Source organism: Scyliorhinus canicula, chromosome 3, assembly GCF_902713615.1.
Source record: "Scyliorhinus canicula chromosome 3, sScyCan1.1, whole genome shotgun sequence".
Taxonomy (NCBI): Eukaryota; Metazoa; Chordata; class Chondrichthyes; order Carcharhiniformes; family Scyliorhinidae; genus Scyliorhinus; species Scyliorhinus canicula.
The window spans coordinates 134,899,953-134,927,873 of record NC_052148.1 but is presented as its reverse complement, the minus strand read 5'-3'; the positions used below and the strand labels follow the sequence as shown (position 1 = coordinate 134,927,873).

The 27,921-nt window shown below is 47.8% G+C and overlaps 1 protein-coding gene and 1 long non-coding RNA gene across 2 annotated transcripts in view; both read right to left on the bottom strand.

The window, feature by feature from the left end:
- Positions 1-13,873, bottom strand: part of rfc1 (replication factor C (activator 1) 1) — an 87,725-nt gene extending 73,852 nt beyond the window's left edge. Inside the window, 3 exon segments of the mRNA XM_038791398.1 lie at positions 5,311-5,386; positions 5,561-5,686; positions 13,743-13,873. Of these exon segments, the coding sequence (XP_038647326.1) occupies positions 5,311-5,386; positions 5,561-5,686; positions 13,743-13,745 (205 nt within the window). The 5' untranslated portion in view covers positions 13,746-13,873.
- Positions 10,476-13,535, bottom strand: LOC119962981. The gene is made up of 2 exons (XR_005459998.1): positions 12,474-13,535; positions 10,476-10,843 (listed from the first exon to the last, which is right to left on the bottom strand). It is a non-coding gene; the product is annotated as an uncharacterized LOC119962981 (long non-coding RNA).
- Positions 13,874-27,921: the final 14,048 nt, after the last annotated feature.

Here is a 27,921-nt window from a genome sequence, read left to right as displayed (position 1 = left end):
CCGCCCTCATTATACTTGACTAGCTCGTTGCGCAAATTATTTTATTTGTTCTTGGAATGCGATCAACCCTTCAAGTCAGTATTTGCTCCCCTCAAGGTACCAAAAATCACCCAGTGTGTGGGGGACAGGGACAAGCTGCAGAATGGGGCAGGTAGGGGAAACATTAGTGAAATGTGGGTTTTAATGGCAATCCGACAATTTTAACTCTTGTGAAAAATAATAAAAGGTTACAACTGTTTCTGGCACACGTCACCATGTTTATATTGCTGTTATCATTATTATTAAAATTACAAATACCCTAATAAAATGTTGGGTTTTTTTTTTTAAATAAGAGTACTTGACCTCACTGAAAACACTGACATATTAACAGGGTAAGCAACGGCAGATAGTAAAAAGCGTTTACCAAGTAAATTGTACATTGAAATGCTCCTGAACGGGTCTAAAGTGAGCACAACTGAATAATTTTAGAATGACTGCAACACACACTTAGACAAGCAAAATATACCAAATAAGCAATGACAAACAGAAAATTCTGGAAATGCTCAGCTAGTCTGGCAACATCTGTGGAGAGAGAAACAGAGTTAATGTTTTGGGCTGATCACCTCTCATCAGAATAGATAAAAACGGCCTAGTAACACAGATGCTGCTAGACCTGCTCAGTGTTCCAGTTTTTATTTCATATTTCCAGCATCCCCAGTATATACTAAATGGGCCCCTGGTAGCTTTTAACAAGCAATTATTGTGGATGCCAATTACTTGTTATTTAAATAGCATCTCAGGGAGATTAAATGTGTTTCTTCTCACCTCCCCGACAACAGAGCAGATAAGCAAATTATTCCTAACTATCTACAATCATCTACCATTTAGGAGGAGGCCGTGCTGAAATGCTAAAGTCACTGGACGAGCAATCCAGAGACCCAGGCTAATGATCTGGAGACACAAGTTCAAATCCCACCATGGCAGCTGGTGGAATTTGAATTCTATTATTGAATCTGGAATTAAAAGCTAGTCTCAATAATGGTGACAATGAAACCACTGTTGATTTGTCGTAAAAGCCCACCTGGTTCACTAATGCCCTTTAGGGAAGAAAATCTGTCGCCCTTACCTGGTCTACTTGAGACAACAGAAAATCAGCGACATGGTTCACTCCTAAACCCAGCAAAAACAAAAGTACACCCAGCTCTGTCACCCATACAAACCCCGCCTTATCAACATGTGGGGTCATGTACCAAAATTGGTAGAGCTGTCCCACAGATTAGCCAAGCAACAGCCAAACAGTCATACTCACAAAATGATACCTTACAAATCAGGTCTCCAACAACAGCATCACTATTCCTCGGTATGTTCTGCCCCACCTGCAGGACAGACCCAGCAGAGGTGGCTGCACAGTAGTATAAAGCCGGGAGGGAATTGTCCTGGGAGTCTTCAGCATTAACTCCAGACCCCATGAAGTCACATGCCACCAGGTCAAACATGGGCAAGAAAACCGCCTGCTGATTACCACCTACTGCCCTCACCCTCTATGTCATCAATCGCCAGATGAATCAGTGCTCCTCCATGTTGAACACCATTTGGAAGAAAGTAGCATTAAGGGTGGCAAAGGCACAGAATGTACTCTGGATTGGGGGGGGTCTTCAAAGTCTCTCACCAAGAGTGGCTCGGTAGCACCACTATATTTATTTTAAGTATTCATGTTTTACACTTAATCTGGTTAGTGCACTTTCCAACTTCTAACTTGGTAAATTGTTCATTGCTCCATGTTAGTTGAATCATTAGTGTTGCTCATTCTTATGGGATGCACATGCTTTTAAAAACTATATGAAAAACTAGATTATTTTTAATAACTGCTGCTGGTGGCTCCCATGATCTACTTTGATTTTTTTTGTTTCTCTAATCTCAATGCAGTTAAAATTCTGATGGCATCATACTGGTAATCGCAGAGTGATGGGGGTAATATTGGTTGACCGCAGATCTGGCAGAAACAACAGAGCAGGAGTGTGGTGGGCAGGCCACCTGGGGAGTTTTGTGGAGACTAAGTCCCATCTTCGCACTGAGGATACCCTCCATCATGTTGTCTGACACTACAACCGTGCTAAATGGAATAGATTCTGAACCGATCTGGCAAATCAAAAACTGAGCATCCATAAATTGCTGGGGGCCATCAGCAGCAAAAGAATTGTATTCACCCCCAATATGTAACCTCATGTCCCAGTACGTCCCCCACTCTACCATCATCATCAAGCTGGGAAATCAAACCTGGTTCAATGAAGAGTGCAGACAGGACACGAGCTGTAACAGGCATATCTAAAAATGAACCAACCTGGTAAAGCAGTAGCAGCAGGCAACAAGCAGATCTAACAACCACAGATCTAATCCAAGCTCTGCAGTCCTTCCACAACCAATCGTGAATAACGATGGCCAACTAAACAACAAACTGGAAGAGGAGGCTCCACAAATATCCCCATCGTCGATAATGGGACAGTCCAGCACATCAGCACATCAGTGCAGAAGAAATTTGAAACATTTGCAACCACAAGATAATCCACCTTGGCCTCCTCCTAAGGTCCGCAGCATCATAATGTCAGTTTCAGCCAATTCAGTTCACTCCACGTGATTTCAAAAATCAGATGAAGGCACTGGATACTACAAAGGCTGTGAGCTCTGAAACATTCCAGCGATAGTACTGAAGATTTGTATTCCAAAAACTAGCCATGCTCCTAGCCAAGCTGTTCCACTACAGCTACAACACTGGCATCTATCTGGCAATGTGGTAAATTGCCCAGGTTTGTCCTGTGCATAAAAAGCTGGCAAATTGAACCTGGCCAATTACCACCTCAGTCTACTCTCCACCAACAACAAAGGTGTTAGAAGGTGCCCTTGACAGTGTTATCAAGCAGCATTTACCCAGCAATAATCTGCTCACTGACACTCCCAAGTTTGCTAGGGCTCCTTGATGCCATATTCTGTCAAACATTACCTTGATGTCAAGGGCAGTCACTCTCACCTTCCCTAGAGTTCATCATTTTTGTTCACATTTAGCTCAAGGCTGCAATGAGGTCAGGAACAGACTGGCAGAACCCTAACGAAGGACAGTTCTGGAGCACAAGTCTTCAGTATCATTGCCAGGATGTCATCAGGACCATAATCTTTATAGAGTAAGAGTCCTCAAGCTGCAACCACAAGATTTAAAATACGGAAGAAACAAGCTTCAGCAAATTAAGTCATGCGGCTATCCCATCCTCATCAATATATTTACAGCCTTTTAATAAAGCCATCCACATCAGGAAAATCTCTGGCTCAACGTCCCACCCATGGGGGGTTGGGTAGGGAGGGGAAATAGCTGCTCTCAGTCACAATAGTGATATGGACACATCAACAGGCCTCAGCATCCCAAAGTTGGGAGGGAGTAAAATCAGTCAGCAGACCCACTACCAATACCCAACCATTAATGCCTGCCAAAAATTAAAACATCCGAATGTTTGCTTAAGGCAAGCGCTGCAAGTTCAGCTGTCAAGGTTCCTACTCGCCTCTATCGGTGCTTATAAATGACCATAAAATTAGGAGCAGCATTAGGCCATTCAGCCCATCAAGTCTGCTCCACCATTCGATTATGGCTGATTCTCCTGCCTTCTCCCCATAACCTCTGATCCCTTTATTAATCAAGAACCTATCTATCTGTCTATTTTGTTTGTTCCTTCATGGGACGTGGGCGTCGCCAGCTGTCCCAACATTTATTGCCCATCCCTAATTGTCCTAGAGGGGGAAGTTAAGAGTCAACCACATTGCTGTGGGTCTGGAGTCACATATAGGCCAGACCAGGTAAGGAAAGCAGATTTCCTTCCCTAAAGGACATTAGTGAACCAGGTGGGTTTTTACGACAATCGACAATGTTTTCGTAATCACTAGACTTTTAATTCCAGCTTTTTATTGGATTCAAATTTCACCATCTGCAGTGGCAAAATTTGAACCTGGGACCTCAGTACTCTGGATTACTAGTCCAGTGACAATACCACTTACAACAGCAAGTGTCTTAAAGACACTCAGTGACTTGGCCTCCACAGCCTTCTGCGATAATGAGTTCCACAGATTCACCACCCTCTGACTGAAAAACTCCTCAGAGTCTCAGTTTTAAAGAATCGTCCCTTCAGTCTGAGTCAGTGCCCTCGGGTTGTAGTCTCTCCTACTAGTGGAAACATCATCTCCACGTCCACTCTATCCAGACCTCTCAGTACCCTGTAAGTTTCAATTAGATCCCCCCCTCATCCTTCTAAGCTCCATCGAGTACAGACCCAGAGTTCTCAATCGCTCCTCATTTGACAAACCCTTCATTCCCAAGATAATTCTTGTGAACATCCTCTGGACCGCCTCCAAAGCCAGCACATCCTTCCTTAGATACAGGGCCCAAAATTGCTCACAACATTCCAAATAGGGTGTAAGACAGCCTCAGCAGTACATCCCTGTTCTTCTATTCTAGCCCTCTCGACGTGAACATTGCATTTGCCTTCCCAACTGCCGACTGAACCTGCACATTAACCTTAAGAGAATCCTGAACTAGGGCTCCCAAGTCCTGGTGTTTCAGATTCCTCCAGCCTTTCCCCATTTAGAAAATAGTCTACGCCTCTATTCTTCCTACCAAAGTGCATGACCTCACACTTTTCCACATTGTATTCCATCTGCCACTTCTTTGCCCACTTTCCTAGCTTGTCCAAGTCCTTCTGCAGCCTCCCGGCTTCCTCAGTACTACCTGTCCCTCTACATATCTTTGTATCATCTGCAAACTTAGCAAAAATGCTCTCAGTTCCTTCTTCCAGATCATTAATGTATACAGTGACTGGTTGTGGTCCCAACACAGACCCCTGCGGAACATCATTAGTCATCGGCTGACATCCTGAAAATGACCCCTTTATCCCCACTCTGTCAGCTTCCGGTGAGCCAATCGTCCATCCATGCCAGTACCTTGCCCCTAACACCATGGGCTCTCATCTTACTGAGCAGCCTCCTGTATGGCACCTTATCAAAGACCTTCTGGAAATCCAAATAGATCATGCCCACTCTCCTTTGTCCAACTTCCTCATTACCTCCTGAAAGAGTTCTAACACCTTCTCCTTAGTGATGGCCGCTACATTCACCCCCTATTCTGTCACCCATGAATAACAGTCACACAGACAAGATGCCAAACAGCAACCAGCATCAATTAATCCACACCCTTTATAGAAGGGTGAAAAATTGGTGAGATCAGCTCTTCCACATAGCTCATTCTGCATTGATTGCATTTCATACAGAGAAGACAGTTTCGTCAAAAAGCTTTACCTGAATCATAAATAATGTGCTTTTTCTTGTGCACTGGCTTTTGTTTTCCTGATATTGAATTGGATGACCCCTTTCCCTGAAAACACAAAGCAAACAAAGTGGGCGCCATTAGATGGATATTGGACAGTCCTGTTTATGCTGCTCGCTGCCTTTGATGCAAGTTGTCAATCCTGTATTTGCAACTTATTGCACAGAAGCATTAGAGACAGTAAACTACTCAGAACATTAAAACGGGTGCACGGTAACTGACCTTGACATCAGTTTTCTTCTTCACGTCTGAAGTCCCCTTGCCCACATTTTTAGTTCGGTTCTTTTCCAAAGACTCAGTCCCAGCTTTTTTTGCAGTAGAAAGCCCACCGAAGAATCTTCTGATGTCCTGCGAATAGAAAATGCTAAATCTCTCAGTAATTCACTAGTTGGAGAGATAATTGTATTTCCATCATAGAAACATGCACAGGTAGTGCCCCAAAATTCAGAATGGGCTAATATGTGCAAACTAAAGTCAGTCATCAGCAATTCATAGACTGTAGTGTCAGAGCAGCAGTTTCACAATTGTCGGTCACTCCCTCCGACTTGGAAAATTATCACGCAGTATCAGCAAGCAGTCCGACCACGGAGGTCACAACCAACCCCAATCCAATCCTCAACCAACGTCAGTTCACGCACGCTTTGAAGGGCAGATCGCGAGCAACATTTCCGCTCTACAGATCAGGGACTAAGGAACAACTGTAATGCTGCTGTTAGCATCTCAGCCAAGAGGAGCTGACTCTGCTCCAGCCAAATCATGGCATAGTGCGATTATGCTATTGTTAGCTCTTTGGTAGAGCTATCTCACGAGTCCAGCTCCCGTTGCCCTTTCACCACAACCCTATGGATTTTTTTCCCCTTCAAGTATTTATTTAATTCCCTTTAAAGTGCTATTAAATCTGTTCCCATCATCCTTTCAGGAACACTGTCCAGACCATAACTCAGTGTAATGCGATTGTTTTCTCAAATCACCGCCGATTCTTTTACTAATCACTAACCCTTGTACGATTGAAACTTTCTCCAAGATTTTGAACACTTCCACCAAAACACATGGCGTTCTGTGCTCCAAGAACAACACCAATCTCTTCAGAATCAAGTCCCTCTTCCATAGGTATCATTCTATTGATTCTTTAGTACACCTTTCCAAGTGAGTGGTGCCCAGCTGAGGCCTGGCCAGTTGGAACCTGAAATCTTTGCAATCTGCATTTAGCTTTCCGTTGCCTTAAGCAGTCATCGAGGAGGCGCAATTAATCCATTTGGGGGATGGCTCTTGTAAAGTCCAGAACAATAGGATGGCATTACTCAATGACAACACAAACTTAATTAATGCATCATGGTTTCAAAACCTTGTCCTGATTCACCTGCTTTCTGTTACATCATCTCCTAACTGGAGTGACATCTACAAAACAATCTGCTGTCAAATAGCAGAGGTTACAGTTTGATGACCCTTTTCAGTTAGAGATGCATTGGACATCAGACTGGATTTTGGCAGCAATTTTTCTAACAAATGAGATGGTGCTGCCACCTCCAGAGATTCACCTCAAAATGATGTTTCCTCTGACAGCAATTGCTCCTCCAGAATTGGAGCTTCATTTCATTGGCACTAGTTAATAAATGGCATTCACCGTTTGTTGGGAATTGGGTAGAAAGTAGACAATGAACAACTAAACAGGAAAGTTTTTCCAATGGGCCATAATAAAGCAACTACATGAGCAACCTGCTTTTCTCAGTTCGGTACATTTCCACCACGTGTTTTCCTATGAGATTAAAGTAAAACACTGGGGAATTGATACCTGCAAGGCCAAGTGGAATCCAAGGCATCTGAAAAATACCAGAAGGGCTGTGGGGAAACAAAGCACAATTCCATAACATTTTGAATGTGCCAAAGATTATAAATATACCAGCAATCAAAAAGATTCACCTCCTCTTTGAGCTAAATGAAACCACACACTTCAGAGAAATTCTACCCCCTCCCCGCCACTATAAGTTCTTTGTGGTGCATCCTATTCAAGTGACCAAACATACCTCGCCCAACTCAAACAACAAAAGGAGAAATGTAGATGGTTGGATCTGAACAAATGGCTTACTGCTGAATAGAGAGGACATGACAAAACTTGGATATTCCTGAAGAAAGCAATGAAACCAACAATTGTAACATTAAATCAGTCAATACAAGTGAGTAAAGTCAACAGTCACATCCATTTCCATTTATATAGCACCTTTAAAATGTAGGGAAATGTCCAAACAGAAGCACTATTTAACAAAATTTGACATTTCATATGAGGAAAGGTGACGAAAAGCTTTATCAGAGTGGTAGGTTTGAAAAGAGTGTCTTAAAAAGGAGGAAAGGTCGAGTGTGGGGTTTAGGGAGGAAATTCCAGAGCTTAGGCAACAGCATGCATAGCACCAAAGAAAATCCAGGATCCACAAGAGGCCAGGATTAGAAGAATGTAATAATCTCAAGAGTTAGAGCCTGAAGGAAGTTGCAGAAAAGGGAGGGGAGGGGCCATGGGGGAGATTTGAACACAAAGATAAGTATTTTAAATGAGGCATTGCTGGACTAGCAGCCAACAAAGGTCAGCAAAGCAGAAGGGTGTTGGGCAAATGGGATTTGGTGCGAGTTAGAACTTAAGCAGCAGATATTTGGATGAGATTGTTCAGAGAATGAAGGTGGGAATTTAGCCAGGACAGCATTGGAGTCGTTAACCAGGCTGAAAAGACATAATTGCTTCCTGCTCCCTTTGCGGGTGGGATTGAGGCCACAATCAGATCAGCCATGATCTTATTTAATGATGGAGCAGGCTTGACGCCCCCCCCCCCCCCCCGAGTGGTCTACTCTTGCTCTTGGGCAGCACAGTAGCACAAGTGGATAACACTGTGGCTTCACAGCGCCAGAGTCCCAGGTTCGATTCCCCGCTGGGTTACTGTCTGTGCGGAGTCCGCACGTTCTCCCCGTGTCTGCATGGGTTTCCTCCGGGTGCTCCAGTTTCCTCCCACAGTCCAAAGGTTAGGTGGGTTGGCCATGATAAATTGCCGTTAGTGACCAAAAAGGTTAGATGGGATTATTGGGTTACGGGGATGAGGTGGTGGTTTAAATGGGTCGGTGCAGACTCGATGGGCCGAATGGCCTCCTTCTGCACTGTATGTTCTATGTTCTAATTAGTATGTTTGAATGTAGGTATACAGAAAACCTGATAAAACAGCTTCCAAGAACTGGATACCAGCAATTACCTCATAACATTTGCTTAACTAATCATTCTCTATGAAATGCAAGTAAGTAATATTGTGGAGTCACAGCTTATAAATTTTCTAGTTGCACACTATAACGGTTGAGTTTTAAAATGATTGAGTTCTCTACAAGTGCCACCAAGCTGCAACTGATTATATTGCCCAATTCAAGCATTTAAACAGAAGACCTAGTTTTAATTTAACCTTTCTCCAACATATCTAAAGATTATTTTGATATGCAAAAGGTGAACAGTTCAATTAAATTATTCAAGCTTAAAATGATATTCCAAATTTGCCACCATCAGTATTTTTTATGTAAGTTGCATTCTTATTAAACACACGTTTCCACCAGCGCTGCTGTAGAATCCACAGCTGAAATGCACACCACCCATCTCCGGCTGAGCCTAGGAACTCACCATACAGGCAAAGAGGAAGAAACCATAGTCCACAACTCCACTCAACATAAAAATTTGAAAAGCTCAAAGCATGCACAAACCCATGATAGCATTACATTTCATAAAGAAATTAACTCCAACCTTCAAAGCTGAACCAATGGCAATATTTATTTTTTAATAAATTAATTCCAACATGTTAATTGGGTACAATAGTAATTCATTGCAGTGGACAATAAGACAGGAGTTCAGTCGAATCATATGGTCCACACTTTGCTAGAGAAAAAAAAACCACAAATTTGACCAGGAGTAAACTGAATCCAGTCATGTCACCAAACAGCTATTTCAAAGCGCATCATAAGTAGAAAAAAGTTGAGAGCCCGCACTTAGTAACAGTCACCTGGACTAATTAAAGATACTCATGATGAAAGGAAAGTCCAGGCCTGAAAGAACGTTACTTAAGTTGAAACACCATATGGCAAAAGGGTACAAGTAGGGGACAACAAGGGACTTGGGTTCAATTCATTAACCTGCGCAGGCTGAAGTTTAGTTTTAGTACTACTCCGAGGTGTCTGCCACAATACCAGAAGGGTATCAGACTGAAGAATGAATGACTGCGCTTCACTGAAAGCTGCTCATGTAATTTCTCTTGAAGCCGAGCTTAAAAGTGAAACAAGAAAACTCTTAATTCAACTTCATAATTAAAGATTAGGAGTGGATTTGTTTATTGTCATGTGTGCCGAGGTACAGTGAAAAGTATTTTTCTGCGAGCAGCTCAACAGATCGTAAGTACATGGGAAGAAAAGGGAATAAAAGAAAATACATAATAGGGCAACACAAGATATACAATGTAACTACATAAGCACCGGCATCGGATGAAGCATACAGGGTGTAGTGTTAATTAGGTCAGTCCATAAGAGGGTCAATTAGGAGTCTGGTATCAGCGGGGAAGAAGCTGTTTTTGAGTCCAGTACTTACATAAAACCAAGCCCAAGTGTGTAACAGGTGGTTTGATGGCCCAGTGAACCTATCCAGTAATAGAGGCATACACACCAAGAAAATCGCAGGTTCAATTCCCATCTTTTGCTGCTTTAGCCAAGACAGAGGGAAAATGCCTCAAACTTCAACCTGCTCTTGATTTCTGCCCCATAACTTGCATGTGTAGGTAGCAGATGTAGATATACACAACGGTGATGCCTGGCCTATTAATCTGTATTGTCACAAGTTGCTGATCATTTTCAAGGTTCACAAATAAATAAACAGGCGAGATATAGGAGGGTAGCCACTGCTGGTATAACCATGAGCCAGCAAAGTGGCAACATTCTAAGAGCAGGAGGGGAGAACTACATCCGTTACCAACACCGCCCCAACTGTATGATTTTACTGGTGCACATTCAAGAAGGTTTCTGACACAGAGAATCTGGTCATTTCTTATTCCTGTACAATCATGCCCCAGGCTTCTGTAGCCCTTAACTACTCAGTTCTGATGCCAAAAAAGACTAAATTTAAACTTTAGAGTTTTTCTAAACAAAGTGTTTATTTCACATTCTGGTACAAGAGCAACGTGTGTTGCAGGTGAGCACACCGTGTAACATCAAAATAAACGCTAAAACTGGAATTATACAGGGCTTGTAACAGGTCCTGAAATCAGGGGAAAGCTGAGACTTCACTCAAACTGATCAGTGCCCTCAGTACAGATCCACCTTCCCTCTGCTCCTCATTTCACGCAAGTGCAGTTTTCCACCGTCCAGCAGTAGACACATTTCTCTTGTATTATCCATTCCCAGTTCCGACTTCATTCACAATGGGGTGGTCACCTCAATTCACTTTATCCAGGTGAGAAATACTTCGCACCAGGAAAATCAGCATGACAATTTTGCATGGTCCTAAAATATAAAATTTTGACAAAATCAATCTCATCAAATGAAGGTTACATATGTTAACATACAATGACATTCAACTTCCATTGGACATTTATGTAAACTTTGATGTGGAGGAGACCCTTTGCAAAAATTTGTTTTATTTCTTCAGTGCCTGCCCATTTCTGAAATCTTTCATTAGTCTTGGGAGAATTTTTTTTCAAATTAATTTACAGAGCATGGGCATCACCAACTAGCCAGCATTTATTGCCCATCCTCAATTTCCCTTGAGAATGCGGTGATGAGCAGTCATGTTGAGGCCACTACAGCCCCAGAGGAGTTCCAGGATTTTCACCCAGCCACATTGAAGGAATGGCGATATATTTCCAAGTCAGAATGGTGAGTGGCTTGGAGGTGAATTTCCAGGTGGTGCTGTTCCCATGTATCTGCTGCCCTTGTCCTTCTAGATGCTAGCGGTTGTGGAATTGGAAGGTGCTGCCGAAGGAGCCTTGGTGAGTGCATCTTGCAGATGGTACACTACTGCCACTGTTCGGCAATGGCGGAAGGAATTAATGTTTATGGATGGGGTACCAGTCAAGTGGGCTGCTTTGACTTGGATGGTGCCAAGCTTCTTGTGTTGGAGCTGCACTAATCCAGGCAAGTGGTGAGTATTCTATTACACACTCCTGACTTGTGCCTTGTAGATGGTGGACAGGCTTTCAGGAGTCAGAAGGAGAGTTACCTGCCGCAGGATTCCTAGCCACTGACCTGCTCTTGCAACCACAATATTAATATGGCTAGTTGAGTTCAGTTTCTGGTCAATGGTAACCCTCCAGGAAATTGATAGTGATGGTAATGCCATTGAAAGTCAAGAGGTGATGGTTAGATTCTCTCTTGTTGGAGATGATCATTGCCTGGCACTTGTGTGGCACAAATGTTACTTGCCACACCAGCCCAAGCCCCAATATTGTCCAGTTCTTTCTGCTTTTGAACACTGACTGCTTTAGTAGGAGTCTCAAATGGTGCAGATTGCCACTTCTGGCCGTATCAGAATTTACAGTGTAGGAGGCCATTCGGCCCATTGAGTCTGCACCAGCCCTTGGAAAGAGCACCCAAGCCCATATCTCCACCCTATCCTCACCTAACCTTCTTGGATACTAAGGGGCAATTTAGCATGACCAATCACCTAACCTGCATATCACTGGACTGTGGGAGGTAACCAGAGTACCCAGGGGAAACCCACGCAGACACAGGGAAACATGCAGACTCCACACAGACAGTGACCCAAGCCAGGAATCGAACCTGGGACCGTGGAGCTGTGAAGCAACTGTGCTAACCACTGTTCTACCATATAGTGAGGGGAGAAGGGTCATTGATGAAGCAGCTGAAAATGGTTGTGCAAGTGCACTACCCTGAAGAACATGAAGGATAGAACCAAGACCAACTGAAGCAATATCAGAAACTCAAAGCGATCGGTCTAAACCAAGGAAACTAATGTTGATTAGTTGCATCACAATTTCTTCTTGCAACAATTAGACTTTTTGTAATTTACTGCAGGCAAGCTCTTGATTATGAAAGCCTCAAGTTTCTTTCACCTCCCAAAACAAATTAGTAAAAATATCCAACAGCTTTGAAATTAAACCATTTTGCATCCTACCTCAACACGTGGATTGCATGTCACTTGCTGTGAAGGTCCAATTCAGAACTGCTGTAACGTCAAAATAAGTTTGTTTTCTTCAGGGTGTTTGTTGTCAAATCTGCAATTATGCTACAGCAGAATTAAGTTGGAAGAGAATGCATCTTTTCACATTGGCAGTCTTTGGATTCATGAACAGTTGAGTGATCCTGACCAACATAACATTTGTGCAGAGATGTACAGATACTGCAGTTCAAGGTGCCTACTCATTACACATTGCACTTACGTACACAGAAAATATTTGGCACAGAACACTACAATACACCTTTATTGCGAGCCTTGAGTCTCAGTTGATGCAAGAACCGGTACAAAACTAGCAGAAAAATAGCAACGATAATAATATCTTCAAAACTCAATTCTGTCCTACTCAGATTGATATTTGCTCACTTCATTCTCCCAGCAGGTTGATATGGTGAACCACATCATGGTCCTCCTGGTCTTATATTCCATTTTTATCTCTCTCACCAAAGCAAACACATCCCCTGCAATATGTTCATTTACACATCAGCCCCAAGTTTCACCTCTGTCCATGTCCCTTACTGACTCAATCCACAAGTGAGGAACACTTAGAAACAATCTCATTCCTGAGCCAATGGAGAGTGTAGAAGTTTCAGCCTGTCAGATTTCTACTCCAGAAGTGCCCCCTCCCCAGATATCCTTAACCTTGGATGGAATTCACTTCCCTTCTTCACACTCCCTCTGGACCTGAAACAGGTGCTTTTGGCTGGTATGAGCCCACAGACCACACTGACTAAAATGAATTCCCTTTTACCAGATACACCCTTAGGGTTTTCGTAAATGATTCGACTGATCAATTCAAATTATCATTAAGTCGTGATTTGCTGTCCCAGTCAACAGGGTTCTCAAGAGAAGTGAATGTTGCCCCTGGGAGCCTTGACCGCTTTCACTGTAACATTGACTGAAATGGGCCTGAGCCAAGATCGTGGCGGCGGCCCAGACAACAGTGGGGGAGCCGCAGAGACATCACCTCAAAACAGGGGCAAAAGTCCGAGAGGCGGAACCCGGGGGCCGGGGGCCGGGGGCCGGGGGCCGGGGGGGGGGGGGGGGGGAGGCGGAGAAAGCGGGGGAGCGGTGGCCGACTACCCGGGCCCCAAACCCGACTCTCCCAGGCCCGTCGGGGACACTCGGACGGAGCAGCACCGGCGGGTGCCCAGGCCCCACCGGAGCTCGGAGACCAGGCCACCTCTCACTCCCCCTCCTCCCTCTCACCATATCTCCGTCTCCAGCTCTCCCGTTCCGTCCTTTCCAACGCTATATTTGGCGCCAACAATTTCAACGCGCAGGCGTGCGGCGCACGGTGATGAGGTCATGCGGGGTTCCCGGATGAGCTGGAGGTTTGATTGACAGGCGCAGTGTCACCAGGAGAGTGCGTCCGCGCAGCTGTACCCAGCGGTGGGCAGGGATGAGCTGGAGGTTTGATTGACAGGTGTAGTGACCCTGGGAAAGTGGGTCCACGTAGCTGTGCCCAGTGGTGGGCAGGCATGGATTGCTAGAAATGTCACAGCCCAGCCTGATTTAGATCGCAACGCATTGAGTAGATGTACAGTAAGAAGTCTGACAACACCAGGTTAAAGTCCAACAGGTTTGTTTCAAACACGAGCTTTCGTCGGAGATCTGCTCCTTCCTCAGGTGAATGGGGAGGTATGTTCCAGAAACATTTATATAGACAAAGTCAGAGATGCCAGGAGAGCATTTGCGGGTAATCAAATCATTACAGATCTAGAGATGAAATGAAAATCGCTTATTGTCACGAGTAGGCTTCAATGAAGTTACTGTGAAAAGCCCCTAGTCGCCACATTCCGGCGCCTGTCCGGGGAGGCTGATACGGGAATCGAACCATGCTGATGGCCTTCTTGGTCTGCTTTAAAAGCCAGCGATAAACCAGCCCATGTAATCCCAGGTTAAAGAGGTGTGAATTGTCTCAAACCAGGACAGTTGGTAGGATTTTGCAAGTCCAGGCCAGATGGTGGGGGATGAATGTAATGCGACATGAATCCAAGATCCCGGTTGAGTCCTCCAAGCCCACAGATAACCTCACGATGCTCCACTTCTCCAGCTTTCACACATTAAAGAAGCCATCCCCTCCGTATACACGGGATCTGCTCAGACGAGAAGGAGTGTAACAGACACCTACAGATGCTGAAAGATGCCCTCGTACGAACGGGATATGGCGCTCGACTCATCGATTGACAGTTCCAACGCGCCACAGCAAAAAACCGCACCGACCTCCTCAGAAGACAAACATGGGACACAACTGACAGACTACCCTTCGTCGTCCAGTACTTTCCTGGGCGGAGAAACTACGACATCTTCTTCGCAGCCTTCAACACATCATCAATGAAGATGAACATCTTGCCAAGGTCATCCCCACACCCCCACTACTTGCCTTCAAACAACCACGCAACCTCAAAAAAAACATTGTTTGCAGCAAATTACCCAGCCTTCAGAACAGCGACCACAACACCACACAACCCTGCCAGGGCAATCTCTGCAAGACATGCCAGATCATCGACATGGATACCACCATTACACGTGGAAACATCACTCACCAGGTACGAGGCACATACTCGTGCGACTCGACCAATGTAGTCTACCTCGTACGCTGCAGGAAAGGATGTCCTGAAGCGTGGTACATTGGCGAGACCATGCAGATGCTGCAACAACGAATGTACGGGCATCGTGCGACAATCACCAGGCAGGAATGTTCCCTTCCAGTCGGGGAACACTTCAGCAGTCAAGGGCATTCATAGAATTTACAGTGTAGAAGGAGGCCATTCGGCCCATCGAGTCTGCACTGGCTCTTGGAAAGAGCACCCTACCCAAGGTCAACACCTCCACCCCATCCCCATAACCCAGCAACCCCACCCAACACTAAGGGCAATTTTGAACACTAAGGGCAATTTATCATGGTCAATCCACCTAACCTGCACATCTTTGAACTGTGGGAGGAAACCGGAGCACCCGGAGGAAACCCACGCACACACGGGGAGGATGTGCAGACTCCGCACAGACAGTGACCCAAGCCAGAATCGAACCTGGGACCCTGGAGCTGGGAAGCGATTGTGCTATCAACAATGCTACCGTGCTGCCCCGATTCAGCCTCTGATCTCCGGGTAAGCGTTCTCCAAGGCGGTCTTCAGGACAGGCGACAACGCAGAATTGCCGAGCAAAAACCTATAGCTAAGTTCCGCACGCATGAGTGCGGCCTCAACCGGGATCTTGGATTCATGTCGCCTTACATTCACCCCCCACCATCTGGCCTGGACTTGCAAAATCCTACCAACTGTCCTGGCTTGAGACAATTCACACCTCTTTAACCTGGGATTACCCCCTATCTCTGGATCTGTAATGATTTGATTACCTGCAAATGCTCACATTCCAAGCATTGTCTGGCATCTCTGACTTTGTCTATATAAATGTTTCTGGAACATACCTCTCCCTTCACCTGAGGAAGGAGCAGTGCTCCGAAAGCTCGTGTTTGAAACAAACCTGTTGGACTTTAACCTGGTGTTGTAAGACTTCTTACTGTGCTCACCCCAGTCCAACGCCAGCATCTCCACATCATGAGTAGATGTAGCACGAGGAAGAAACAAACCAGCTATTCCAGTGTCCATATGTCACTTCCTCACAGACATCACTTCAGCAGTTTACTTACCGAGAGGCAGGCCAAGTTAAAGCAGCCCCATTTGGTGGCTGAAATATTGCCTCCTCCGGACTCAAACATCTCAAATAGACTGTCCAAGACAGCATCACAGACATCAGCTATCACATGACTTTGTGCTTTTATTCCATGTTGTAGTCATCACGAATCATGGGGCAGAAGGAGGCCATTTCCTCTTTTGTCTATACCTGTAGAACAGGAGTATGCTATTTTGCCACTCAAGCCATTCAATGATGACCATTGCTGTTTGGCAACCTAACTCCATATACCTTAGGATATATCTCAGCTTCAAAATTTACAATTGATCCTAAACCAAGGGGAGGCAGTGGTGCAGTGATATTGTCACTGGACTAGTAATCCAAGGTAATGCTCTGGGCACCCGGGTTTGAATACCACCAGGACAAAATCTGGAATTTAAAGTCTAGCGATGACCATGAAACCATTGTCAGTTGTTGCAAAAACCTATTGGGTTTACTGATGCCCTATAGGGAAGGAAATCTTACAGGGAATGCAATCCTATATGCGATATGCTGGCCCAGCCAGTGACACCAAATCCCATGATTGAATAAAAATATCTCACCTAAACTGCAAATCTTTGGACTGTGGAAGGAAACCGGAGCACCCAAAGGAAACCAACGCAGACACGGGGAGAAAGTGCAAACTCCACACAGACAGATACCCGAGGCCAGAATTGAATTGAACCCGGGTCCCTGGCGCTCTGAGACAGCAGTGCTAACCACTGTGCTGCAGGTGCCGCCCATAATATCTCGGTAAATTATAGCAAAATCCAAAGGTTGACGAGAGAATGCTTGCCATTGTATGCCCGCTAACTAGACAGTGCCATCATGTAATTCTCCTCTCTTGAACCTATCTCAATCTACCTGGCACAAATGAAGATAGTTCTGGTTGTGGGAGGCCAATCTTCTCAAACCTGGGATATTGTTGCAGGATTGCATCCTAGGTCCAACAATCTTCAGCTACTTCATCAATTATCTTCCCTCAATTATGATGTCAGAAGTGGAGGGGTTCATTGATGATTGCATAATGTTCAGCATCGTTCATGATTCCTCAGATTCTGTGAAGAGTAATTCATCTCCTCACTCCCCAAAGCCATCTACAAGGAACAAGTCAGGAATGTGGTGGAATACTATCCAATTGCTTGGATGGCTGTAGCTCCAACAACACTCAAGAAGATCAACACCGGTCAAGGCAAAGCAGCCCATCTGCCACTTTCAACATTCACGTCCTCCACACCACTGTATGGCAGCAACTCGCCAAGGTTCCTTCCACAGAAACTTTTAAACCAGCAACATCATTGTGATGAATGCAGGAAATTGTTATAAATATTGTATTATATATTTGTTGCAGTATCTTTAAAAACCTGGTTTAACATAGAGGTAGGCGGTGTGTCTGCAAAATATGTCATTAAAGTGTCGTAGAAGTAAGATAATTGTTGATTCTAACCATTCACTTGTTTACTTACATAGGACTGATGTCATTTTGTTTGTAGAAGGAAGGTTCCCTGGGGGTTTAGCTAATTAAAGGCATTGTGTTTAGACTAAGGTAAGCATGGTCATGGGATCTGAGTGGGCTGGAGATAATGCAATTAGTAGGAGGAGCCATTTCAGAAGCAAGCAATTTCGTTTTTAGCCTGTCAAAAACAGAAGGACTTGTGCCTGAAAGAATGTCTTTCCTCTACTGAAAGCAACTCTCCACATGTGTTTGTTAACTTTATTTACAACTGGCTTTTGACCTATAATGGGCTTTGCTTAACTGGAGATAGAGAAAAAGAAAGAACAAAGAACAATACAGCACAGGAACAGGCCCTTCGGCCCTCCAAGCCTGTACCAGTCATGATACCAATCTTTGCCAAAACCCTCAGCACTTCCTTGTGCCATATCCCTCTATACCCATCCTATCCATGTGTTTGTCAAGATGCCTTTTGAACACCATTAATATATCTGCTTCCACAACCTCCCTTGGCAACGCGTTCCTGGCACTCACCACCATCTGCGTAAAAAATCTGCCTCACACATCTCCTCTAAACATTGCCCCATAGACTTTAAACCTATGCCCCCTGGTGACTGACCCCGCCACCCTGGGAAAGAGTGCCTGCCAATCCACTCTATCCATGCCCCTCATAATCTTACAGACCTCTGTTAGGTCACCCTTCAACCTCTGTCTTTCTAATGAAAAGAGTCCGAGTCTATTCAGCCTCTCCACATAGCTAACACCTTCCAGAACAGGCAACATCCTGGTAAACCTCCTCTGCATCCTCTCCAAAGCCTCCACATCCTTCTGGTAGTGTGATGACCAGAATTGTGCGCAATATTCCAAGTGCGGCTTCGCCAACGTTCTATACAACTGTAGCATGACTTGCCAGTTTTTATACTCGATCCCCCTTCCAATAAAGGCAAGCATTATGGATGCTTTCTTAATCACCTTGTCCACAAGTGTTGCCATCTTCAAAAATCTGTGGACCTGCACGTATAGATCTATCTGACTTTCTATATTCCTAAGAGTTTCGCCATTTACGGTATATTTCCCCTTTATGTTAGACCTACCAAAATGCATGACCTCACATTTGTCCGGATTAAACTTCATTTGCCATTTCTCTGCCCAAGTCTCCAACGTATCTATGAACTGCTGTATCCTTTGACAATCCTCAACACCAACTGCCACTCCACCAACCTTGGTGTCATCCACGAACATGCTAATCAGACCCAGCTACATTTTCCTCCAAATCGTTTATGTACACTACAAACAACAATGGCCCCAGCACAGATCCCTGTGGAATACCACTAGTCACAACCTTCCATTCAGAAAAACCCCGTTCTACTGTTACCCTTTGCCTTCTGTGACCGAGCCAGTTCTGTATCCATCTTATCACCTCACCTCTGATCCTGTGTGACTTCACCTTTTGTACCAGTTTGCCATGAAGCACCTTATCAGAGGCTTTACTGAAGTCCATGCAAACAACATCCATCGCCCTCCCCTCATCAATCATCTTTGTCACCTCCTCAAAAAACTCGATCAAGTTAGTGAGGCATGACCTCCCCTTCACAAAACCATGCTGTTTATCGCTAATGAGTTCATTTGTTTCCAAATGGGTATAAATCCTGTCCCTGAGAATTCTCTCCAATAATTTACCTACTAGTACGGTAGCACAAGTAGATAGCACTGTGGCTTCACAGCGCCAGGGTCCCAGGTTCGATTCCCCACTGGGTCACTGGCCATGCTGAGTCTGCATTTCTCCCCGTGTCTGCTTAGGTTTCCTCCGGGTGCTCCGATTTCCTCCCACACGTCCTGAAAGACGTGCTGTTAGGTCATTTGGACATTCTGAATTCTCCCTCCGTGTACCCGAACAGGCGCCGGAATGTGGCGACTAAGGGATTTTCACAGTAACTTCATTGCAGTGTTAATGTAAGCCTAATTGTGACAATAAAGATTATTAAATTAAATCCAAAATACTACTTTAAATCCTCACAAGTTTGTAGTTAAAATGTTCCTTTTATTGTGAAGAATTGTTAAACTGTTAATTGTAAGCTATTTCTGTGATATTAATGTAGTTGGTCCTGCAATTATGGGACAATTTAGCGTGGCCAATTCACCTAACTTGCACATTTTTGCGTTGTTGCGGTGAAACCCAAGCAGGCACGGGAAGAATGTGCAAACTCCACACAAACAGTGACCCGGGGCCGGGATCGAACCCGGGTCCTCAGCGCTGTAGGCAGCAGTGCTCACCACTGCGCACCATGCCGCCCTATGCTCATCCAGTTTCCTAACATTCTTTGGGGTTTGGGGTTCCAGTACCGTAACACTCATCATCTAGAAAGGCAAGGACAGCAAATGCATCAACAACTACACATTCCCCTCCAAGCTGAACACCATCCTGACTTGGAACTATGTCACCATTTCTTCACTGTCACTGGGTCAAGCTCCTGGAACTCCTTTCCTAACAGCACTGTGGGTGTACTTACACATCAGAGACCATAGCGGTTCAAGAAGTCAGCTCAGCATCACCTTCTCAAGGGCAATAGGGATAGGCAATGAATGTTGGTCTAGCCAGTGATGTCCACATCCCATGAATGAATAAAGCAAAGGGCTATAAATGAAACGGCAATTTATTTAGATAAACAGTGTCTGTAAATGAACAGCACGTAGCATGAAATAGCAGGCGGAATTTAGTGGGCCTGTTCGTCGCGGGCCCAAATCCAATTATGGGCACTAGATCTTGCGAGAGGTCATGACAGGATATGAGCTGGCGAGATCTGTTTGAGATCTTCCCTGGTGACATGATCAGGGCGTGAATCTGATTTCAATCATTTTTAATATATTTGCATATACTTGCCGGGCCTGATGTCGTAATCTCTGCTCATGCCTTATCCTCCCACTCAGTCGGCGGGATATCACGCCGGCGCAAATCATGACTGGCTTTCAAAAATGAGAACCACTCATGAGTGCGAAGGTGATTATAGGCCTCAGGTGGTCGGACAGGTTGGCACTGCCAGGGACAGGCCCTTTGGGGAGTCCCATTGGGGGGGGGTCTCCCTTATGTGTGGGAGGGGGCAATAGTTGTTGAGGGGGGGGTGCCAGAGACTGTGAAGGGAGGTGGGGCAGTGCCAGTGATGAAGTGGGGTGCCAGTGAGGGGGAAGTGTCTAATTCTGGCAGGAGTGGGGGTGAGGGTGTTGGGTAACCCGGATGCTTGTGTGGGTGGGAGGGATGTTCTGATCTTTGTGTGATAGGAGTGATGGTTGCCCTTCTGTGTGTGAGGGTTGGAGAATACACCCGATCTCCATGGGGAGGGGGGGGTCCAAATCTCCGTGGTCGAGGGGTCCCGATCTCTGTGGGATGATGGGAGCCTTTAATGTAACTTTGGGATCCTAACCTCAGAATCCCAGCTTTTCAGGTGTTTTTAGTGCCCCCCCCCCCCCCTCCCCCCTTCTCCCCATAGCTTTTCTCGCCTGATCCAGCACTTTGCAAGTTTGGAGAAATTCCACCCAGTGTGTTTTCAAAATGATCCATATACAAAAAACAATAAAGAATTTCCCTTGAGCTACCATTCACCAAACTATCACTCTGAGCCCAAATTACATTGTTTAGAAGCTCTGCCTCCGTGAACATCTCTGAGTCTCTGAAGCTGTTTTCTGTTCAATTCTATGGGAAGGAAATGTACAGTAAGCTCAGGAAAATGCTGCTTTCTTCAGCTTTGAGGTGGTCTAGGACAGTGAGGTTCAACACGATTGAAGAGGTCATCTCCCACTTTGCCTTTTCTCTGTACTTTCCTGAGGGACCACATGGGGTAAATTAACCCAATCTTGTCCATCTTCTGCCCTGTAAATTCTATGTCTATGTCTATTGTGGTAGTATGACTAGAGGTACTATGGTACCTGGGAGTGTGAGCTACTATTGGTGGAGAAGGCTCGCTGCTCATTTGCCCAAGTGTTGCTTTCTCATTGGTCAAGACAAAGATAGCTCTGCACAATGAGGCGGGGTATAAGAATCCGTGTTTCCCAGCAGCCATCCTTCTTTCTGTACTCAAGCTGCTGGGGAAACATCTTGTAGATTAAAGCCTTCAATTCGGACTACTCCTTCGTTTCAGTGGTTATTGATCGCGCATCAATTTAATCTACAAGTTTTTAAAGGGTGGATCTCCGCATCGAGCCGGAGAGTCTATGACTCAGCCCCCACGCAGCTAACGCAGCAGCCACATTCAAGCACTGGCTGGCTTGTTTTAACAGCTACCTCAGTAAGGCGGAAAACGTACCGACGAGGGAGCAGAAGCTTCACATCCTCCACTCGTGCGGCGGCACCGCCATCTACACGCTCATCGAGGACACGACCGACTACGATGCAGCCATGGAACTGCTCAAAGGACACTTCATCCAGCCGATAAATCAAGCTTATGCTCGGCATTTACTGGCTACGAGGCAGCAGATCCCTGGTGAGTCGTTGGACGATTTTTACCGTGCACTCCTCGTACTGGGGAGGAACTGCGGCTGCCCACAAGTATCTGCTAATGAACACACTGAACTCCTCATCCGAGACGCTTTTTTTGCGGGAATTGTGGTGAATTATATGCCATCGTAATTCACACTGTATTGCCTTGCATGTATTGTGTCCTTGTGGGCTCTGTATGTGAGCTGTTGCGCGGCTCTGCCCATAGGGGGAGATGAGGAGTTTGTACTGGGCTCCACCCTTGGCTCCTCCCACTAACCGGAAGTATAAAGCACTGCAGCCGTAAGCCTGCTCTCAGTTCCTCTGGTCACAGGCTGGCTTAGTTGTAAGACTATCAAAACCACAGTTTACTTCCAGTCACGTGTCTAGTGAATTGATGGTCACATCAATTTAATAGTCTTAGAAAACTTGAAGAAAACTACTATGGAATCAGCCCTCAAACCTGATCGACTAGAACTCGACCCGCAGGCTGCAGAGGCGAAATAAATCTTTCTACATTGGCTCAGATGTTTCAAGGCCTACCTGGCTGAATCAAGCACTTCAGAAACTACGGAGGAGCAGAAACTCAGCCTACTGCACGCAAGGGTGAGCCACGGTATCTCTACGCAACTTAACTGTACTACCTCGTATACAGAGGTCCTGGCCATGCTCGACCGAATGTACGTGCGGCCCATCAACGAGGTCTACGCGCGCCATATTTTCACGACCCGCCGCCAGCGCCCCGCGGAGTCGCTGGAAGACTTTCTGCGCGATTTAAAAGCCCTAGCTCAGGACTGCAATTATCAGGCTGTATCGGCCACCCAGCATATGGAACTCGTTGTCCGTGATGTATACGTGGCAGGGCTCAGGTCCAACTATGTGCGCCAATGGTTGCTTGAGAAAGGGGCCCAGGACATGGAGGACACTGTAGTGTTAGCTACAACCATGGAGGTCTCGTTCCGCAGCCTCACCTCGTTCCCCGCGGACCAAGTGACCCCATCATGGGCCCCCGACCAGCGACTGCCCCAGGCCTGCGACGCGCGGCCACCCACTCACTATGCAGCGCCAGCGTGCCATTTTTGTGGGCAGCTCCAACACCCACGGCAGCACTGCCCGGCCCGCAACGCGATCTGCAGCAGCTGCGGTCGCAAAAGACACTATGCCCGGGTATGCCTAGTGAAGAAAACTCCTGCCCCAAACTCTCTCGCAGCCCAGAGCACTCGATTCCCAAACTCACAGCCCCGCAGGCCCCGTAATGCTGCAGCGTGTATGCCGACTCCGCCCCCACCCAACATGTGCGACTCATGGGGGCCGCCATCTTGGCAACCCTCCTCCACGCGGCCGGCCACGTGCGACTCATGGGGGCTGCCATCTTGGCAACCCTCCTCCACGCGGCCGGCCACGTGCGACTCATGGGGGCCGCCATCTTGGCAACCCTCCTCCACGCGGCCGGCCACGTGCGACTCATGGGGGCTTCCATCTTGGACGCCATCTTCCTTGCCGCCCACCACGTGCAATCCGCGGGGGTGGCCATCTTGGGCTCCATCCTCTCCAACCTCTGAAACTCATCCCGAAGACTACGACCTCAGCGGACAGTCATCACGGGGCCACTCCAGCACAGCTAATTGAGCCGCCGACTACCCGCAACTCAGCGCGGTCACGTTGGACCAGTCGCGTCCAAAACACCTCCGGAACTCTATGATGACCGTTAAAATCAACGGGTACAGGACGCCGTGCCTCTTCGACTCCGGGAGCACCGAGAGCTTCGTCCACCCTGAACTGGTAAGACGCTGTTCACTCCCTATCTTCCCTGCACGGCAAACTATCTCCCTCGCCTCGGGCTCACACTCTGTTCACATCCAAGGGCGCACCGTCGCGACTCTAACGATTCAGGGCGCCAGCTACTCTAATTTCCAGCTGTACGGACTTCCTGAACTTTGTGCCCCACTCTTACGTCCAAAGGACGAATCAGCCACCGGACCGGCTCAATTTGTAGACCCGTCACCCCCGCCAGACTTGATTTATTTTACAGGGGGTGAATGTGGTGAATTATATGCCATCGTAATTCACACTGTATTGCCTTGCATGTATTGTGTCCTTGTGGGCTCTGTATGTGAGCCGTTGCGCGGCTCTGCCCATAGGGGGAGATGAGAAGTTTGTACTGGGCTCCACCCTTGGCTCTGCCCATGGCTCCTCCCACTAACTGGGAGTACAAAGCACTGCAGCCGTAAGCCTGCTCTCAGTTCCTCTGATCGCAGGATGGCTTAGTTGTAAGACTATTAAAACCACAGTTTACATCCAATCATGTGTCTAGTGAATTGATGGTCACATCAGGAATGCAGTCCTGCACAGATCTGCCAGAGACTATTAGAAAGGGAAACCTTTCACGGAGGCACGGGCCCTCGCTCACTCCCTAAATGTCGCGAACAGAAACGCCCGCTCATACGCCTCCGGCTGCGCGGGGGCTCCCTGGGCAGCGTGGAATTCAGCTTCTCTCTATCCCACAGACTCGGACGCACCCCAGGCCTGTGCCACAAGACGCCCCGAAAAACCCGCTGGGCCCCACTGTTATTTTTGCGGCCAGGCGAAACACCCCCCACAGCGTTGCCCAGCCCGATCGGCAACGTGCAAGGGCTGCGGGAAGAAAGGCCACTTTTTGTCCGTCTGCCAGGCCAAGGCGGTCGCTGCAGTCCCGGGCAGCGACCGCGGGACTCCCCCTCCCTCCAAGGGCCCCGTGCGGCCCGCGAACCTCACTGCCCCCATCCCCCAACGCCACGTGCGGCCTCCGGGCGCCGCCATCTTGTGCTTCCGATGCCACGTGTGGAGGACGGGCACCCCCATTTTGTCCAAACCCCGCCATGTGCGACCGATGGGCGCCGCCATCTTGGATCGGCTCCGAGGACCCCAGCGCGGGTGACCACACACTGCCCGATGACGACTCCGATTTTCTGCCACGACTCGCTTCAGTCACTCGGGACCAGTCTCGACCCCGCACCCTCTCTACGGCAACAACGAAGGTCCTGCTCAATGGGCACGAAACGACCTGCCTACTGGACTCCGGGAGCACGGAGAGTTCCGTACACCCTACCACGGTAAGACGCCCTGGCCTCTGGCTCCCATTCAGTGGAGATCACGGGGTATTGTATAGCAGACCTCACGGTCCAGGGGAGGGAGTTTAAAAATTACAGACTCTACGTCCTCCCCCACCTCTGCGCGGCCACACTCCTGGGGTTAGACGTCCAGTGTAGCCTCCAGAGCCCAAAATTTAAATTCGGCGGCCCTATACCTCCTCTCACTGTCTGCAGCCTCGCGACCCTCAAGGTCGATCCCCCGTCCTTGTTTGCAAACCTCACCCCAGATTGCAAACCTGTCGCCACAAGGAGCAGACGGTACATTGCCCAGGACCGGGTCTTCATCAGGTTCGAGGTCCAACGGCTTATGAAGGAAGGGGTCATCGAGGCTAGTAACAGCCCCTGGCGAGCACAAGTTCTGGTGGTAAAGACCGGGGAGAAGAATAGGATGGTCACAGACTACTGTCAGACCATCAACAGGTTTATGCAGCTGGACGCGTACCCTCTCCCCCGTATATCCAACCTGGTCAACAGGATCGCACAGTACAAGGTCTTCTCCACAGTGGACCTCAGGTCAGCGTACCACCAGCTCCCCATCCGCGCGAGCGATTGCAAGTACACTGCGTTCGAAGTGGACGGGCGGCTCTACCACTTTTTAAGGGTTCCCTTCGGTGTCACAAACGGGGTCTCAGTCTTCCAACGAGAGATGGACCGAATGGTCGACCGATACGGTTTACGGGCAACCTTCCCGTATCTCGATAATGTCACCATCTGCGGCCACGATCAGCAGGACCATGACACCAACCTCCGAAAATTCCTCCAAACCGCAAAACTCCTAAATTTGACTTATAACAAAGAAAGATGCGTGTTCAGCACCAACCGTCTGGCCATCCTCGGCTACGTAGTGCGAAATGGAGTCATAGGCCCCGACAAGGAATGCAATGCGCCCCCTGATGGATCTCCCCCTCCCCCACTGCTCCAAGGCCCTGAAGCCCTGCCTCGGTTTCTTCTCGTATTACGTCCAGTGGGTCCCCAACTACGCCGACAAAGCCCGTCCCCTCATCCAAACAGCCACTTTCCCCCTGTCGACGGAGACCCGCCAAGCTTTCAGTCACATCAAAGCGGATATCGCAAAGGCCACGATGCGCGCTATCGACGAGTCCCTCCCCTTGCAGGTCGAGAGCGACGCGTCCGACGTAGCTCTGGCAGCCACCCTCAACCAAGCGGGCAGACCCATGGCCTCCTTCTCACGCGCCCTCCATGTTTCCGAAATCCGCCACTCCTCGGTCGAGAAGGAAGCACAGGCCATAGTAGAAGCTGTGCGACATTGGAGGCACTATCTGGCCGGCAGGAGGTTCACCCTCCTCACAGACCAATGGTCGGTGGCTTTCATGTTTGACAATGCACAGAGTGGCAAGATAAAAAACGACAAGATCTTGCGGTGGAGGATTGAGTTATCCACCTACAACTACGACATCTTGTACCGTCCGGGGAAGTTCAACGAGCCTCCCGATGCCCTGTCCCGCGGCACCTGTGCCAACGCACAAGTGGACCGCCTCCGAGCCCTCCACGTGGACCTCTGCCACCCGGGGGTCACCTGCTTCTTTCATTTTGTCAAGACCTGCAACCTGCCCTACTCCATCGAGGAGGTCAGGACAGTCACGAGGAACTGCCACATCTGCGCGGAGTGCAAACCGCACTTTTACCGCCCCGGAAAAGCGCATCTGATAAAGGCTTCCTGTCGCTTTGAACACCTCAGCATGGACTTCAAAGGTCCCCTCCCTCTACCAACCGCAACATGTACTTCCTCAACGTGATTGATGAGTACTCCCACTTCCCGTTCGCCATCCCCTGCCCCGACATGACCACAACCACCATCATAAAAGCCCTCCACAGCATTTTTTGCCTGTTTGGATTCCCCGCTTACATACACAGCGATAGGGGATCCTTTATGAGTGACGAACTGCGTCAATTCCTGCTCAGCAAGGGCATTGCGTTGAGCAGGACGACCAATTATAACCCCCGGGGTAACGGACAGGTCAAGAGGGAGAACGGTACGTGCCTGGAAGACCGTCCTGCTGGCCTACAGTCCAGAAATCTCCCAGTCTCCCGCTGGCAGCAGGTCCTCCCAGACGCCCTCCACTCCATCCGGTCGCTACTTTGCATGTCTACCAATCAAACGCCTCATGAACGCCTTCTTGTCTTCCCCAGGAAGTCTTCCTCAGGGACCCCGCTCCCGACCTGGCTGGTTGCCCCCGGGCCCATCCTGCTCCGGAAACACGTGCGGGCACACAAATCGGACCTGTTGGTTGGGAGGGTCCAGTTGCTCCACGCTAACCCGCAGTACGTGTATGTGGAGTACCCCGACGGCCGACAGGACACGGTCTCTCTACGGGACCTGCCGCCCGCCGGATCCCCGCCATCGCCCCCGGCACCAGCCCCACCCACCCCCCTCCAACTGCTCCCCGCAGGCGCTCCCCTCCCTGGCCCGCCAACTCCCTCACCCGCGCCGTCTACAGGACCAGACGCCCCCCCCCCCCCACAGCCCGGCCCTCACCACTTCCGTCTAGGGGTATGGAAACCTCCACAAGGACCGGATCATCACTCTCTGAGTCATGGACGTCCGCACCTCCAACATCTCCGACGAAGCTCCGCAGGTCACAGAGGACGTCCAAGGCCCCCGATCGTCTGATCGAGTCGATATGAACTCTTAATGGA